The sequence below is a fragment of the Mandrillus leucophaeus genome, unplaced genomic scaffold (genome assembly GCF_000951045.1).
Source record: "Mandrillus leucophaeus isolate KB7577 unplaced genomic scaffold, Mleu.le_1.0 Scaffold288, whole genome shotgun sequence".
NCBI lineage: Eukaryota > Metazoa > Chordata > Mammalia > Primates > Cercopithecidae > Mandrillus > Mandrillus leucophaeus.
In genome coordinates, this window is record NW_012103009.1 from 290360 (window position 1) to 304969 (window position 14610).

Below are 14610 nucleotides of genomic sequence, written 5' to 3' on the forward strand. Positions count from 1 at the left end.
CCCACGCTTCTCCCGCCCCACGCTCCTCCTGCCCCACACTCCTCCCGCTCCACACTCCCGCCCACCCATCCTAAGCCCCGTTCCATTGCTTTGGTGCAGGCTCAGGCCTCTTTCTCCACCCAGTCCCAGTCATCCCGGGCAGTCTCATCAGGGAAGAAATGCCATGAATTCTAATCCTGTGGCTGCTTCCTCCATATCAGCTTTCACACCCTCTCCCTGGATCTCCTTTTCAGATCCATCCCTCTTCTGAGATCCAGTGCCACTCTGGCCACAGCCTCCATCCTTCTAGCAGTCTCATGCTCTATCCCCAAATCTACATGGGGCCACCCCAATGCCCCACTTATAGAAACTACGTCTTTTATATGTCTCTGCTTCACCCCATCATCTTAAGCACCCCTTAAACCACTCTCATACTTGTGCCCTCAGTGTCCTTACCTTGTCCATCCGCTGTGTGTATGTTTACATTCCCAGGCCTTCTACACTCCAGACATTGTCTCTGTGCCATCTTAGGGTCCTGAGGACACTGTAGCCATGTGGCCTCAGCCACATGCCTAAGTGCCCCTAGGGAGGCATGCAGCTTTGATAAAGCTTTATCATTCTCCTCAAACCAAGAATGTCTGTTGTTACAAGAAGAAACTTTTCATTGCCATTTATTAGGGAGTTAGAGACCATCAGGCCTGAAATGCCCCCCTTGCCATCCTACCTTGACCTCTACCTACCTTATTCTATTCCTACCTCCTTACCTTCCCTTACCTGCATAGGGTGAAATTACCCTTTACTTGTCTGAGACCAGTCCCTGCACCATCAGTTACCCTTTCCCCTGATTCTTGGGGGCTTTTCTGTCAAGCTAGCTCTTTCCACACAGCCTAGAAACATGAAGAATTCAAAAAGCAAAAAACCTTCACTCTGTATCACGTTCTAGTTATGTCCTATTTTTTTCTCCCCTTCCCATCTAAATCTGTACACACGATCCATTTTGTCTAATGATCCATTAATTATTCACGAAAATATTTTTACTTTTATGCCTCTCCTGAAACATCTCACCGAGTTGATCAGTGACACCCCAATCAAATATCTTGAATTTACTTAGCCTTTTTTTCTTTTGCAGAGGAGATCTTCCAGATCTTCCTCTGTAGCCTAGACTAGAGTGCTGTGGCACAACCGTCCCACCTCAGCCTCCTGAGTAACTAGGACTGCAGGTGTGCACCAACACACCCGGTTATTTTAAAATATTTTTTGTGGAGACTGTTGCCCAGGCTGCTCTCAAACTCCTGCCTTCAAGCATTTCTCCTACTTTAGCCTCCCAAAGCACTGGGATTCCAGGCATGAGCTACTGTGCCTGGGCCTGCCATGCCCAAATACTGTAGTCTTTGACACTAGTGTAATATCTCCCAACTTAAAACAAAATACCCCTGTGACTCTACATTACATTCCAGGTACTGGCTTGTTTCTCTGCTTCTCTTTGAAGTAAAACTCACCAGTTTCTACTTCTCCTTCCCTCTCTTTAGAAACATTTCAACTGGGCTCTTGTTCCAGCCACTCCATGAAAACAGCTCCTGTCAAGATTGCCAGTGTGATCTCCAGATTGTCAAATCCAGTGGTCACTTTTTATTTATTTTTGTTTTTGTTTTTTTGAAACAGAGTGTTGCTCTGTCAACCCAGGCTGGAGAGCAGTGGCACGATCTCGGCTCACTGCAACCTCCACCTTCTGGGTTCAAGGGATTCTCCTGCCTCGACCTCCTGAGTAGCTGGGACTACAGGCGCACACCACCATGCCCAGCTAATTTTTGTATTTTTAGTAGAGACAGGGTTTTGTCATGTTTGCCAGGCTGGTCTTGAACTCCTGACCTTGTGATCCCCCCGCCTTGGCCTTCCAAAGTGCTGGGATTACAGGCATGAGCGACTAAGCCTGGCCACTACCTCCACTTCTAACACTCTGGTCCAAGCCTCATCATTCCTTACCTGGAGTTTTGCAGCTACCTCCTAACTGATGTCCCTGTTCCACCATTTCCACCCCTAAGTCTATTCTCAACATAGAAGCCAGAGTGATCCTTTTAAGTCATTATTCAAATCACATCACCTTTGTCAGATTTTTCCAGTGTTTCCTCATCTCATTCAGAATAAAAATCAAAGTCCTGGCCAGGCATGGTGGCTCACACCTGTAATCCCAGCACTTTGGGAGGTCGAGGCAGGCAGATCACCTGAGGTTCAGGAGTTTGAGACCAGCCTGATCAACATGGCAAAACGCCATCTTTACTGAAAATACAAAAATTATCCGGGCATGGTGGCAGGCGCCTGTAATCCCAGCTGCTCAGAAGGCTGAGGCAGGAGAATTGCTTGAACCTGGGAGGTGGAGGTTGTGGTGAGCCAAGATCACGCCACTGCACTCCAGCCTGGGCAGTAGAGTGAGACTCCGTCTCAAACAAACAAACAAACAAAAAAGAGTGTGTAGTGAGAAGAGAAGGGGCTGAAAGGACCCTGCTTGACCCATTAGAGCCAGCAAAGGAGAGAGCCAAGAAAGAGCAGGGAAGGAACTACCAGAGGTGGACAGAGTTTGGAGAAAACAAGGTTAAAACATCAAGAGAAGAGGATTTTGAGCAGGAGAAAGTGGCCAAATGTCAGTGCTGCAGATATGTTAAATAAAAGAAAGACAGAAAGTGCCCTGGGTGTGCCAGTTATGACTTTGGTGAGGGCATTGTCAGTGAGTATCAGAGACAGATGCCAGATGACAGTGGAGTGAGGAGGACAAGCAAATGTGTGAGGCCTGGCTGGGAAAGGAAGGAGAGGGAATAGCTATAGGAGAGGGTTAAGGAAGGCATTCCAGACATTTCTTCCTCCCATCACCCACTATTAGCCCTCTGCCCTGCCACCTGCCTGTACCTCCCCACTCACGCTTAGCAAACTATTCCTACTTACCAAAAAGTAGGATGGGGTCCCTGCATGTGGAATGGCTTCATGCCTACAGAAGTAGCTCCTTTACAGATCCCAAAAGACCATACACCCTGCCCCTGCACTCTCATTCTCAGATCTGCCTGTCAGGCCTCCTGGAGGGCCTTTTGCCCCTCCCTCAGAATCTCTACCCTTAACAGGGAGGATGGCAAGAGGGGAAAGATAATAATTTTCTTTTTTTTTTTTTTTTGAGATGAAGTTTCCCTCTTGTTGCCCAGGCTGGAGTGCAATGGCACAATCTCGGCTCACTGCAACCTCTGCCTCCCTGGTTCAAGTGATCCTCCTGCCTCAGCCTCCCCAGTAATCCCAGTAGCTAGGATTAGGCACCCACTGCCACACCCGGCTAATTTTTATATTTTTAGTAGAGACGGGGTTTCACCATTTTGGCCAGGCTGGTCCCAAACACCTGACCTCAGGTGATCCACCCGTCTCGGCCTCCCAAAGTGCTGGGATCACCGGCGTGAGCCTCTGCGCTTGGCCAATGATCATGATTTTCTTTCAGAATTAGGGCTTTACAATAGTCACCTCCTTTATTCAGCCAATATTTATTAAGCATTGCTGTTTTCCTAGCTGTGAGCTGAACACTAGGAATAGTTCATTGGAAAGATGGCTTCTACTCTCCAGGACCCCACAGTCTAGTTGGGGAGGTAGAGGAATCCACAATCACCATACCAGCTAAGAGGCACCATGATGAGGTAGGCCCAGGAAGTCACAGGAGAACTGAGTGGATGCCTATAACTCTGAAGTGAAGACCAGGAAGGCTTTCCCCACATGCACAGTGGGAACAATACCACAGCATCTGTGGCCCATCCCTCCCTGTTTTACGCTTACCTGGCTCCTTCCTTCACCTTCATGAGGTTACAAGTTCCCTGACAGCTCTTACAACATTATTAATCTATTTCTCTCCTTTCTTACTAGTGCCTTGTAGATAAATAGGTGAGCATCAAATATTAACAGAATGAATTAATGTATATTAATAAAGATGAGAGGATCTGGAGTGATTTAATTATTGTTCAACATTTTCAATAACAACAGATATGATTTATTAAGTGCTCCTTATGGTAGGTACTGTGCTGAACAGTATATAATTTATTTAAATTAATCCTCACAAAACTCCACAAGATACAGGTACTACTAATAATTCCCTTTTAAAAAAATACAAAACTTGGCTGGGTGCAGTGGCTCACGCCTATAATCCCAGCACTTTGGGAGGCCAAAGTGGGTGGATCACCTGAGGTCGGGAGTTCGAGACCAGTCTGGCCAACATGGAGAAACCCCGTCTCTACTAAAAATACAAAATTAGCTGGGCATGGTGGTGCACACCTGTAATCCCAGCTACACGGGAGGATGAGGCAGGAGAATCACTTGAATTCAGGAGGCAGAGGTTGTGGTGAGCCAAGGTCATGCCATTATGCTCCAGCCTGGGCAACAAGAGCAAAACTTCGTCTCAAAAAAAAAAAAAACATACAAAAATTACCAAAAATTTGTCAAGGAGATGTGTAAGTTGCCAAACATAACACTGCTGATATGTGGTGGAGCCAAGATTTGAACCCAGGCAGCTCAATTCCAGAACCAGGACAGTCTCTATGGGGCACTGCCTCTGATGCCCAGGAGAATTCTTCTGGAAAATGGAGTTGATTATAATTTTTTAATGTATGAATCATTTCATATTTTAAAATTAAACTTACCCTCCTCCAGGCTCCCATCGCTTGACGTCTGTAATTATTACATTAACTGCTTTGACATCTGTCACATCCTGGTTTGTCATATGGTGTGTGTGACTTACTCCCATATTGCACTAGAAATTCCTTAGGTACAGGAATTGTATCTTTATAACATATCAGCACAATAGCTCGCATCTTACTGGGAACTCAGTATGGTTTTGCCGGAAAAAATTCCATGTCACCATTATGACAGACTTTTTTCCTTATGATGATGAAGATGTTTTCTGTGTTAATGACTCCAGCCTTCAGCTACGTTTGTATGGCAAGGATGGAAGAAAGGGGAAGGACAACTTATATGTGCCAAATGCTATGCTGGGGCCTTTAGACATTTCCTATTTAACCTTCACAACAGCCCTGTGGAGGAAGTGGTATTGTCTGAATCTGAGAGATGGGGAAGGAATTCCTTGGAGAAATCACTGAGTTATAACCAGTGGAGCTGGAATTGAAATGTGGGTCTGTCTCACTGCAGCTTCTTTCTGTGCATTGCCTAGATGGCTGATGCTGACCCTGAGGAAAGAAACTATGACAACATGCTGAAAATGCTGTCAGATCTGAATAAGGACTTGGAAAAACTATTGGAAGAGATGGAGAAAATCTCAGGTAGGATGTGTGAACCCAAAAGCATCTGAGACAGGTCTCAATCAATTTAGAAAGTTTATTTTGCCAAGGTTAAGGATGCACCTGTGACACACCCTCAGGAGGTCCTCAGGACATATGCTCAAGGTTGGCAGGGTACAGCTTGCTTTTATACGTTTTAGGGAGGGAGAATATATCAGTCAGTACCTGTAAGAGGTACATTGGTTCGATCTGGAAAGGTGGGACAACTCAAAGGGGGATGATTCCAGGTTACAAGTAGATTAAATGTTTTCTGATTGGCAACTGGTGGAAAGAGTTACTGTCTAAAGACCTGGAATTGATAGAAAAGAATGTCTGGGTTATGATGATAAGGGGTTGTGGAGACCAAAGTTTTATCATGCAGATGAAGCCTCCAGGTAGCAGGCTTCAGAGGGAATAGATTGTAAAGGTTTCTTATCAAACTTAAGGTCTGTGTTCATGTTAATGCTGGTCACCTTTTTCTGAATTCAAAGGAGAGGCAGGTATGATGAGGCATACCCAATTTATCCTTCTCCTCAGGGTTTGAACCAATTTTGGCCAAGCAACACACCCACCTTGGCCTCCCAAAGTGTTGGGATTACAGGTGTGAGCCAGGGTGCCTGGCCAAATAATTTGTGTTCACTAGAGCAGACTTTAGGAAATCTATACTTAGAAATGTTTGCAATATTTTGCCTATGTACTTGTGAACTGTGAATAGCTGAGACACATATCAGTTAATTTAGAAAGTTTATTTTGCCAAGTTTGGGGACACTGACCTATGATACAACCTCAGGGGGTCCTAATGACATGTGCCCAAGGTGGTCAGAGCACAGCTTGATTTTATTTATTTATTTATTTTGAGAAACAGTCTCGCTCTGTCGCCCAGGCTGGAGTGCAGTGGCACAATCTTGGCTCACTGCAAGCTCCGCCTCCCGGGTTCACGTCATTCTCCTGCCTCAGCCTCCCAAGTGGCTGGGACTACAGGCGCCCGCCACCATGTCTGGCTAATTTTTTGTATTTTTAGTAGAGATGAGGTTTCACTGTGTTATCCAGGATGTTCTCGATCTCCTGACCTCGTGATCCGCCCGCCTCAGCCTCCCAAAGTGCTGGGATTACAGGTGTGAGCTACCGGACATGGCCTTGTATTTTTAATAGAGACGGGGTTTCACCATGTTGGCCAGGATGGCCTTGATCTCCTGACCTTGTGATCTGCCCACCTCAGCCTCCCAAAGTGCTGGGATTACAGGTGTGAGCCACTGCGCCCGGCCTTTTTTTTTTTTTGAGATGGAATCTCACTCTGTCACCCAGGCTTGAGTGCAATGATGCGATCTCAACTCATTGCAACTCCGCCTCCCGGATTCAAGTGATTCCCCTGCCTCAGCCTCCTGGGTAGGTGGGATTACAGGCGCCCGCCACCATGCCAAGCTAATTTTTGTATTTTTAGTAGTGATGAGGTTTCACCATTTTGGCCAGGCTGGTCTCGAACTCCTGACCTCAGGTGATCCACCTGCCTTAGCCTACCGAAGTGCTAGGATTACACACGTGAGCCACTATGCCCAGCCAGCAAACAGTTTTATGTATTGAAAAATCTATCAATATTTTCCTTTCTGATTTATTCCCATTATTTTGACACCTAGAATGTCTTTTCCTAATCTGAGATCAGTGAAATATTAGTTGTATTTTCTTCTACTTTTCTTTGTATTCCTTTTTAACATTTAATCCTAAACCATCTGGCATGCCAAAGGACCTACACTGCTTTTTTTCTTTTTTTTCTTTTTTGAGATGGAATCTCGCTCTGTCACCCAGGCTGGAGTGCAGTGGCGCGATCTCGGCTCACTGAAAGCTCTCCCTCGCGGCTTCATGCCATTCTCCTGCCTCACCCTCCTGAGTAGCTGGGACTACAGGTGCCCGCCACCACACATGGCTAATTTTTTTTTTTTTTTTTGTATTTTTGGTACAGACGGGGTTTCACCATGTTAGCCAGGATGGTCTCAATCTCCTGACCTCGTGATCTGCCTACCTTGGTCTCCCAAAGTGCTGGGATAACAGGCATGAGCCACCACGCCCAGCCACGTATTGCATTTTTATATAAATCTACAGGCTGGATGCGGTGGCTCATGCTTGTAATCCCAGCACTTTGGGAAGCCAAGGCAGGAGGATCACAAGGTCAGGAGTCCAAGACCAGCCTGGCCCATATGGTGAAACTCCATCTCTAATAAAAATACAAGAATTAGCCGGGCGTGGTGGCGGACGCCTGTAATCCCAGCGACTCGGGAGGCTGAGGCAAGAGAATCACTTGAACCCAGGAGATGGAACTTGCAGTGAGCTGAGATCATACCACTGCACTCCAGCCTGGGGGACAGAGTGAGACTCTCTCTTCTGTGATAATCCCTGGGCATAGAGGGAGGATGCTTGTATCGTTTTAGCAGCAGAGCATTTGTAGTGAAACAGATCCGGGCCGAGTGCGACGCCAAATGAGGGAGATTCATATCTTTGGTCATCTTCAGAATACCATGATTTTAGTTTCCTGGGAGGTAAAATGAGGAGAGATAAGTTTGACAATTATAAGAGTAATTTGTGCATTAGAACGGAATAAGGAACTTATTTCATTAGGGCACCAACAAAAAATATGAGGAAAAGTTATAATCTGGTACTCTCTAGAGAATGTAGCCAAGAAACAGTGATTTAATTTGCACTCAAAAAACTTGTTTTTTTATTATGGCCGGGCACGGTGGCTCACGCCTGTAATCCCCGCACTTTGGGAGGCCGAGGTGGGTGGATCACCTGAGGTCAGGAGTTCGAGACCAGCCTCAACTCAAATAGAGAAACCCAGTCTCCACTAAAAATACAAAATTAGCCAGGCGGGTGGTACATACCTGTAATTCCAGCTACTCAGGAGGCTGAGGCAGGAGAATTGCTTGAACCTGGAAGGTGGAGGTTGCGGTGAGCCAAGATCGCGACATTGCACTCTAGCCTGGGCAACAAGAGTGAAACTCCATCTCAAAAAAACCCACAAAAAACAAAAAACAGCTGGGCACGGTGTTGCACACCTGTGGTCCCAGCCTCTTAGAGGCTGAGGTGGGAGGATCAGTCAAGCCAAGGGTTTGGAGCCTGCAGTGAGCCATGATTTTGCCACTGTACTCCAGTCTGGGCAACAGAGCAAGATCTCAACTCAAAAGCAATACAAGACAAACATTCATTTCTCGAGGCTGGGAAGTCCAAGATCAAGGTGCCAACAGATCTGGTATCTGGTAAGAAGTCTCTTCCTGGTTTGTAGATGGTCACCTTCTTCTGTTTTTTTGTTTTTTGGTTTTATTTTCGAGAAGGAGTCTCACTCTGTCGCCCAGGCTGGGGTGCAGTGGAGCAATCTCGGCTCACTGCAAGCTCCGCCTCCTGGGTTCACACCATTCTCCTGCCTCAGTCTCCCGAGTAACTGGGACTACAGGCGCTCACCACCATGCCCAGCTAATTTTTTTGTATTTTTAGTAGAGACAGGGTTTCACCGTGTTAGCCAGGATGGTCTCGATCTCCTGACCTCATGATCCACCCGCCTCGGCCTCCCAAAGTGCTGGGATTACAGGCGTGAGCCACTGTGCCTGGATGATGATCACCTTCTCTTTTGAGACAGGGTCACACTCTGTCACCCAAGCTGGAGTGCAGTGGTGCAATCTTGGCTCACTGCAACCTCTGCCTTCCAGGCTCGAGGGATCCTTTTTTTCACCTCAGCCTCCTGAGTAGTTGCAACTAGAGGTGCACACCACCACGCCCAGCTAAATTTTATATTTTCTATAGAGGCAGGGTTTCAACATGTTGCCCAGGCTGATCTCAAACTTCTGAGCTCAAGTGATCCACTCACCTCAGCCTCCCGAAGTGCTGGGATTATAGGTATGAGCCACCTTGCCCGACCAGCCACCTTCTTGTATCCTCACATAGAGCCTCACATATCCTTGCATAGAGTGAGAGTAAGCTCTTGTGTCTCTTCTTTAAGGGGTACTAATGCCATTCAGGAGGGTCTACCCTTAGGACCTAATCATCTCCAAAAGACCCGACCTCCTAATACCTCACGTCGGGGGTTAGGATTTCAACAGGTGAATCTGGGGGGACACATTCAGTCCATAACATGTGTGCCAGGCAGTTTACATATGTCACCCATTTAACCCTCACAGTAAGCCATGAGATTGGTAGAGTCTCCAAAGATGAGGAGACTGAGATAGATATAGATATAGATAGATAGATAGATAGATAGATAGATAGATAGATAGATAGATAGATAGATAGATTTTTTTTTCTTTTTTGAGACAAAGTTTCGCTCTGTTGCCCAGGCTGGAGTGCGGTGGTGCAATCTTGGCTCACTGCAACCTCCACCTTCCAGGTTCAGGCGATTCTCTGGCCTCAGCCTCCCTAGTAGCTGGGACTACAGGCACCCACCACCACACCCAGCTAATTTTTATATTTTTAGTAGAGATGGGCCAGGAACACTGGCCATGTTGGCCAGGATGGCCTCAATCTCTTGACCTCATGATCCGCCCCCCTCAGCCTCCCAAAGTGCTGGGATTATAGGCGTGACCCACCGCGCCTGGCCGGGATTGATATATTTAAGCCACTTGTTCCAGGTCACATAGTTGGCAGGTGGAGAGCTGGAAGGCACACTCTGCTCTGGCTCCCAGGTCCCTGCTGCACCTGCTGTCCAGGTGGTCTGCAGCCTCCCTGTGCGGGAATGATCTGGGATGCTTGTTAGGATTTCACAAAGAGGAATTTTAAAGGGATATGTTTGCTATCTACAGTTGGTTGTCGTGCAGAGGGGAGATGACCTTTGTTCTGTATATTCGTAGAGGGCTGAACCACACCAGCCAGTGGACTATGCAGAGAAAAGGTTGGAGGCGTGATTTCTGCACACACTTCCTTAGAGTTCACACAAGAAGCATGTGTCCACCTATAGGCCCAGGGAATGCTACCTTCAAGTTGCTGTCAGAGGGAAAGAGCAAGAGAGTACGTCAGTTCATTGGTAGATGGTCAAGGATACCTTTCCAAGGGGAAAAGCCCCAGGCTTGGGCCTCGGCGAAAGCATAGAGGTGCCCAGGTGGAGGTGGGCAGGCATCCCAGGCCACTGAACATAAGGTGACATGAGGCTGGGGTCTTGCAGGACTAGGAACAGTCAGCTGTGCCTGAGTGTGTGAGCTTGGGTAGATGTTAGGACTCCTCAGGGGCCACCTGCAGCCACTGGCTGTGAACTGCATGTAGGTAAGGAGCTGCGGTTTGCTCTAATTCTCCTCACATTTCGTATCAGACCGGCCTCTAGCTTTTTAACATCATGTCTGGTGTATCCAGAAGTTATGCCTTGCATGAGACTGGGAAGTGTCACTATGGATATTTGTAGGGAGTTTTTATGAGCCTGTAACAAGTAGCCTACCAGCTGTCTCTCCCTGGATAACTGGGTGCCTCAGCAGGGTCTGGGCCTCCAGATGCTGAGCCCAGCTGCAAGCATCTGACCCTTCCGGAGTACCCCGGAGCCGCAGCCCCTCTCTGTGGCCTGACCAGGCCTGTCTGCTTGTTGCAGTGCAGGCAACCTGGATGGCCTATGACATGGTGGTGATGCGCACCAACCCCACGCTGGCCGAGTCCATGCGTCGGCTGGAGGATGCCTTCGTCAACTGCAAGGAGGAGATGGAGAAGAACTGGCAAGAGCTGCTGCATGAGACCAAGCAAAGACCGTAGGCCCCACTGGCCCACCACAGCTGCCATGCCACCCTCTGCCCATGAAGAGGTCCCTGGGGGATGAAGCTGGTGCCCACGCAAACAGCTGTATGCACTGTACTTGTTTCTTAATAAACTTATTTTTAAGCACAGCCCGAGGACCTCTTCTCTCCCATGCCATAATCCACCCAGCTGCATATCAAGCCTTGTGAACAAAACACGACAAGTGCAAGCTGTAGGTGCTTTCGGTGAATTAAAATGTATTTGGTGCCAGTGGTGCTGAACATAGAATAAAAAACAAAAAAAAGAGCCCAGACAGGGACACCCAGGCTGGAGGTTGGAGTGGGCCATAGTCAGATTTATTCACCTTTCTAGCATGGGTTTCAAAGTGCGTAAGGGAGAAAACACAGCATGGATTGTGCTGTGCATCCTGGACACCGTGCAAGGTGCTCACAGCTGCGATCTTGTCTCCCACAACTCTCCTGGGCGACAGATGTCCACCGTCCACATTTTACAGACAAGGAGAAAGGGAAGTCAAATGTCCAAGTCCACACAGCTAAAAAGGGGCAGAACTAGGGTGACGCTCAGGCCTCATTTAGAGGTGGGGGATTGGTGAGAAGTGGGGTGGGCTTCTGGAAGGGCTGGGAGAGCCCCACAAGGCTGCAGAGAGTGGTGAGCCCGGAGTGAGCCTGGCCTGGTATGGGCTGGGGGTATGGGTAGGGGCTGCAGACTGCAGGACAGCACCAACGGACCCAGTTTCAGAGGCAAGGGTTCTAGGCCCTTGAGAATCCACAGCGCCAAACAGACCCAGATGGCTACAGGGTTGGTACCTGGGGAGGCCTTAGGACAGGCAGAAAGTCCCAGAGGTGAGGGCATTGCCTGGGGACGTTTTTGCTCCCTGTCCTGCTGACAAGAGCCTAGGAAGTGTGAACGTTTTCTACCCCCTCCTCTCTCGGCTCAGCAGAGCTCCAGCAAGCCAGGTCCTTGTCTGCGGGGACGCATCAGTCCCTGGCTCTAGGGAATGGGGAGTCCCACAGACAGAGGGGTGTGAGCAGGCTGAGTGGGTCTGTAAGCAGGCACAGAATTGAGTCAGGAAACAGTTTGAGTGTGGAGTAAGGGGCAGAAAGAGGCTGAGGGCGTCTGGGCTTCAAAATAATTGACAACCTTTAAAGCAGAAGGGGAAAGTTGTCCAGAAACAAGAGCAGGAGGTTCCGATCCCAGCCCCTCCCTGAGCCCTGGCCTCTCAGGCCCATCCCAGGAGGGTCTCCCTGCAGAGCCCTGAGGCAGCTTTGGGTCTCTGCCTGCCACTCAGAGTGAGGTCTGCAGCCGGTCCTCAGCGGGCAGAGTCAGGATGAATGGGCTGAGGACCCCTGTGCTCCCCAAGGGGAAGGGCTGCAGCTCCTTGGCCTGGAACTGGGCAGTCCCCCCAGAGACGGTGAACGTGGCAGTGACCTGGGGGTTGAGGCAGTAAATGGTGTTACCCAGGGTGGTGCAGCGCAGTGGGGCGGGGGCGGGCAGGGGCAGGGAGGCAGCCCTGCTCCAGGAGCCGGTCACCGTGTTGTAGCGCATGACCGCCGCGCCCACACCCCGCAGTAGGTCGAAACGGTATAAGAAGCCTCCGAGCGCCACGATGTCGCTGGAACGCCGGTGGCTGGCACTGTATGGGCACTCGTCCCAAGCATCCTTCACAGGGCTGTACCTGAGCAGGCGGTAGAAGAGGTGACCCCCTGTGACGTAGATGTCCCCACGGCAGGCCACAGCCTCGTGGGCCACAGGGAAGGTGCCTGCGGGGAGAGGCGCGCGTGGGGTCCAGGCATCTGTACGCGGGTCGTAGCACTCCATGCTGTACAGGCACTCGCCACCGATGGCATACAGCAGCCCGTCCAGGGCCACCAGCTTGAGCTGGGCTCGGGCCTGCTGCATAGGCCGAACCTGGCTCCAGATGTTGGTCAGAGGGTTGTAGCAGAAGACCTCGTTGGAGCAGACGGCCTTGGCACCGGAGCCTCGGATGCCCCCCGCCAGAAACAGGTAGTTGTGCATGGTGCAGAGACCGCAGCCCCGGAGCGGGGCCTCCTCGGGCACCTGGGTCAGGGGCCGCCAGGTGTTCTCCCGGGGGTTGAACACATGCAGGTGCGAACGTAGAGGCAGGGGCACAGGGGCCGCCACAGGAGGCTCCTCGCCACGAGGGCCCCTGGGGAGCCCTGAGCGGCCCCCCTGGTAGAGGCTGGGCAGTACGAGGACACCCAGCACCGCCTGGCCCCGGCCAGTCCGCAGGCTGAGGATGCGCTCGCGGTCGGCTGCGCTCAGCCGGCGGTAGAGGCTGGGGTCTCCCAGCACTCGCAGCAGGTTGTTGCTCATCAGCGCGTAGGTCTCCTGCGCCAGGCCAGGCTCCCCGTGCTGCTGGGCAAAGGCCAGCACGTCCAGGCAACTGCCCAGGTCCAGCCGCGCGCGCAGGGCCGCCGCCGTGGTGGGCTCCAGGGCCCGGGAGCTGGGCTTCCGGGGCCCCTCCACCACCCCCCAACTCCCGGGCCTCTGCAGAAACACCAGGAGTTTCCGGGCCTCCTTCTGCTTCTCTGTGAGCGCCCCGCTGCGGCCAGCAGGGCTGCCCCCCTGCCCCGGCGCCTCCCCTGGAGGGTCCCCTGAGGCGGCCGGCCTGACCTCCTGCTGCGAGGTCGGGGCGATTTCACACCCGCTGCGTTTCCGTGGCTGGGGTACCGGCTGTGAGCGCCTCACAGAGGAGCAGGCCACGGGACCAGACGGCCTCTGTGCAGGGGGCTGTGGGGGGCCCCTGGGCACCGCAGCTTGGGACAGCGAGTCTAGACTTTTCTCCCTGGTTCCCTCTCCTCTTAGGCCTGGGGGAGGGTCTGGGCTGGGCGTTCCGTTGGTCTCGGAGCTTCTTGTCTGTGGCTGACCTCCAGCCTCGACCAGGCCCCCTATACCTGTCCCCATGACTGTCCCCACTGAAGAAGAGGGACCATCACTGTCCTCAGAGTGTGTGGAAGTGCTGGGATCCACAGGGCTCCCAGGAACCGCCCTGGGGACACTCCCCTGGGGCCTCTCTTGCCTGGGGAAGGGGTGGCTTCTAAGAACCATGGCAGTAAGGTTTCCCCAGCTGGCTGAGACGTGCCCCTCCTGGTAGCGCCTGGGGACAGCCACACTCTCCTGAGGCTTCCACCCGCCAACTGGGGCAGGGGATGCGGCTGGGGCAGGGGATGTGGCTGGGGCAGGGGATGCGGCTGGGGCAGGGGATGTGGCTGGAGCAGGAGATGTGGCTGGGGTCAGGGCTGGAGGTGGGGCTGAGGTGAGGGTTGGGACTGGGACTGGGACTGGGGCTGGAGTTGGGGCTGGAGCTGAAGCTGGGGCTGGAGCGAGGACTGGAGTTGTAGCTGGACTTGGGGCTGGGGCTGGGGTTGAAGTTGGAGCTGAGGTTGGAGCTGGGGTTGGGGCTGAGGTGGGAGATGAGGTTGAGGTGGGGGCTGGGGTCGGTACTGACACTGGGGATGAGGCCAGGGCTGGGGCTAGGACTGAGGTTGGAACTGAAGTTAAGACTTGGGCTGAGGCTGAACTTGGGGCTAGCGCTGCTCTGAGATTTTTGCCCACAGGAGGACCCTGGGTAACCCCCAGGGGCAAAAAATCTGAAGGAAAAGGG

The 14610-nt window shown here is 51.2% G+C and overlaps 2 protein-coding genes across 2 annotated transcripts; one reads left to right on the forward strand and one right to left on the reverse strand.

The window, feature by feature from the left end:
- The first annotated feature begins 5137 nt into the window (after positions 1-5137).
- SYCE3 (synaptonemal complex central element protein 3) lies at positions 5138-11113 on the forward strand. The gene is made up of 2 exons (XM_011985568.1): positions 5138-5273; positions 10825-11113. Exons 1-2 carry the CDS (start codon positions 5165-5167, stop codon positions 10980-10982), a joined length of 267 nt encoding a protein of 88 aa, XP_011840958.1. The 5' UTR covers positions 5138-5164; the 3' UTR covers positions 10983-11113.
- Positions 11114-11201: 88 nt separating this feature from the next.
- Positions 11202-14054, reverse strand: KLHDC7B (kelch domain containing 7B). Its single transcript, XM_011985570.1, has one exon. It carries the CDS (start codon positions 14052-14054, stop codon positions 12270-12272), a length of 1785 nt encoding a protein of 594 aa, XP_011840960.1. The 3' UTR covers positions 11202-12269.
- Between the last annotated feature and the right edge of the window lie 556 nt (positions 14055-14610).

Coding starts and splice junctions, on each gene's coding strand:
- SYCE3 (XM_011985568.1), top strand. CDS start 5,165: ATGGCTGATGCTGACCCTGAGGAAAGAAACTATGACAACATGCTGAAA. Junction 5,274..10,824: donor AGAGATGGAGAAAATCTCAG/GTAGGATGTGTG, acceptor TGCTTGTTGCAG/TGCAGGCAACCTGGATGGCC.
- KLHDC7B (XM_011985570.1), bottom strand. CDS start 14,054: ATGGTTCTTAGAAGCCACCCCTTCCCCAGGCAAGAGAGGCCCCAGGGG.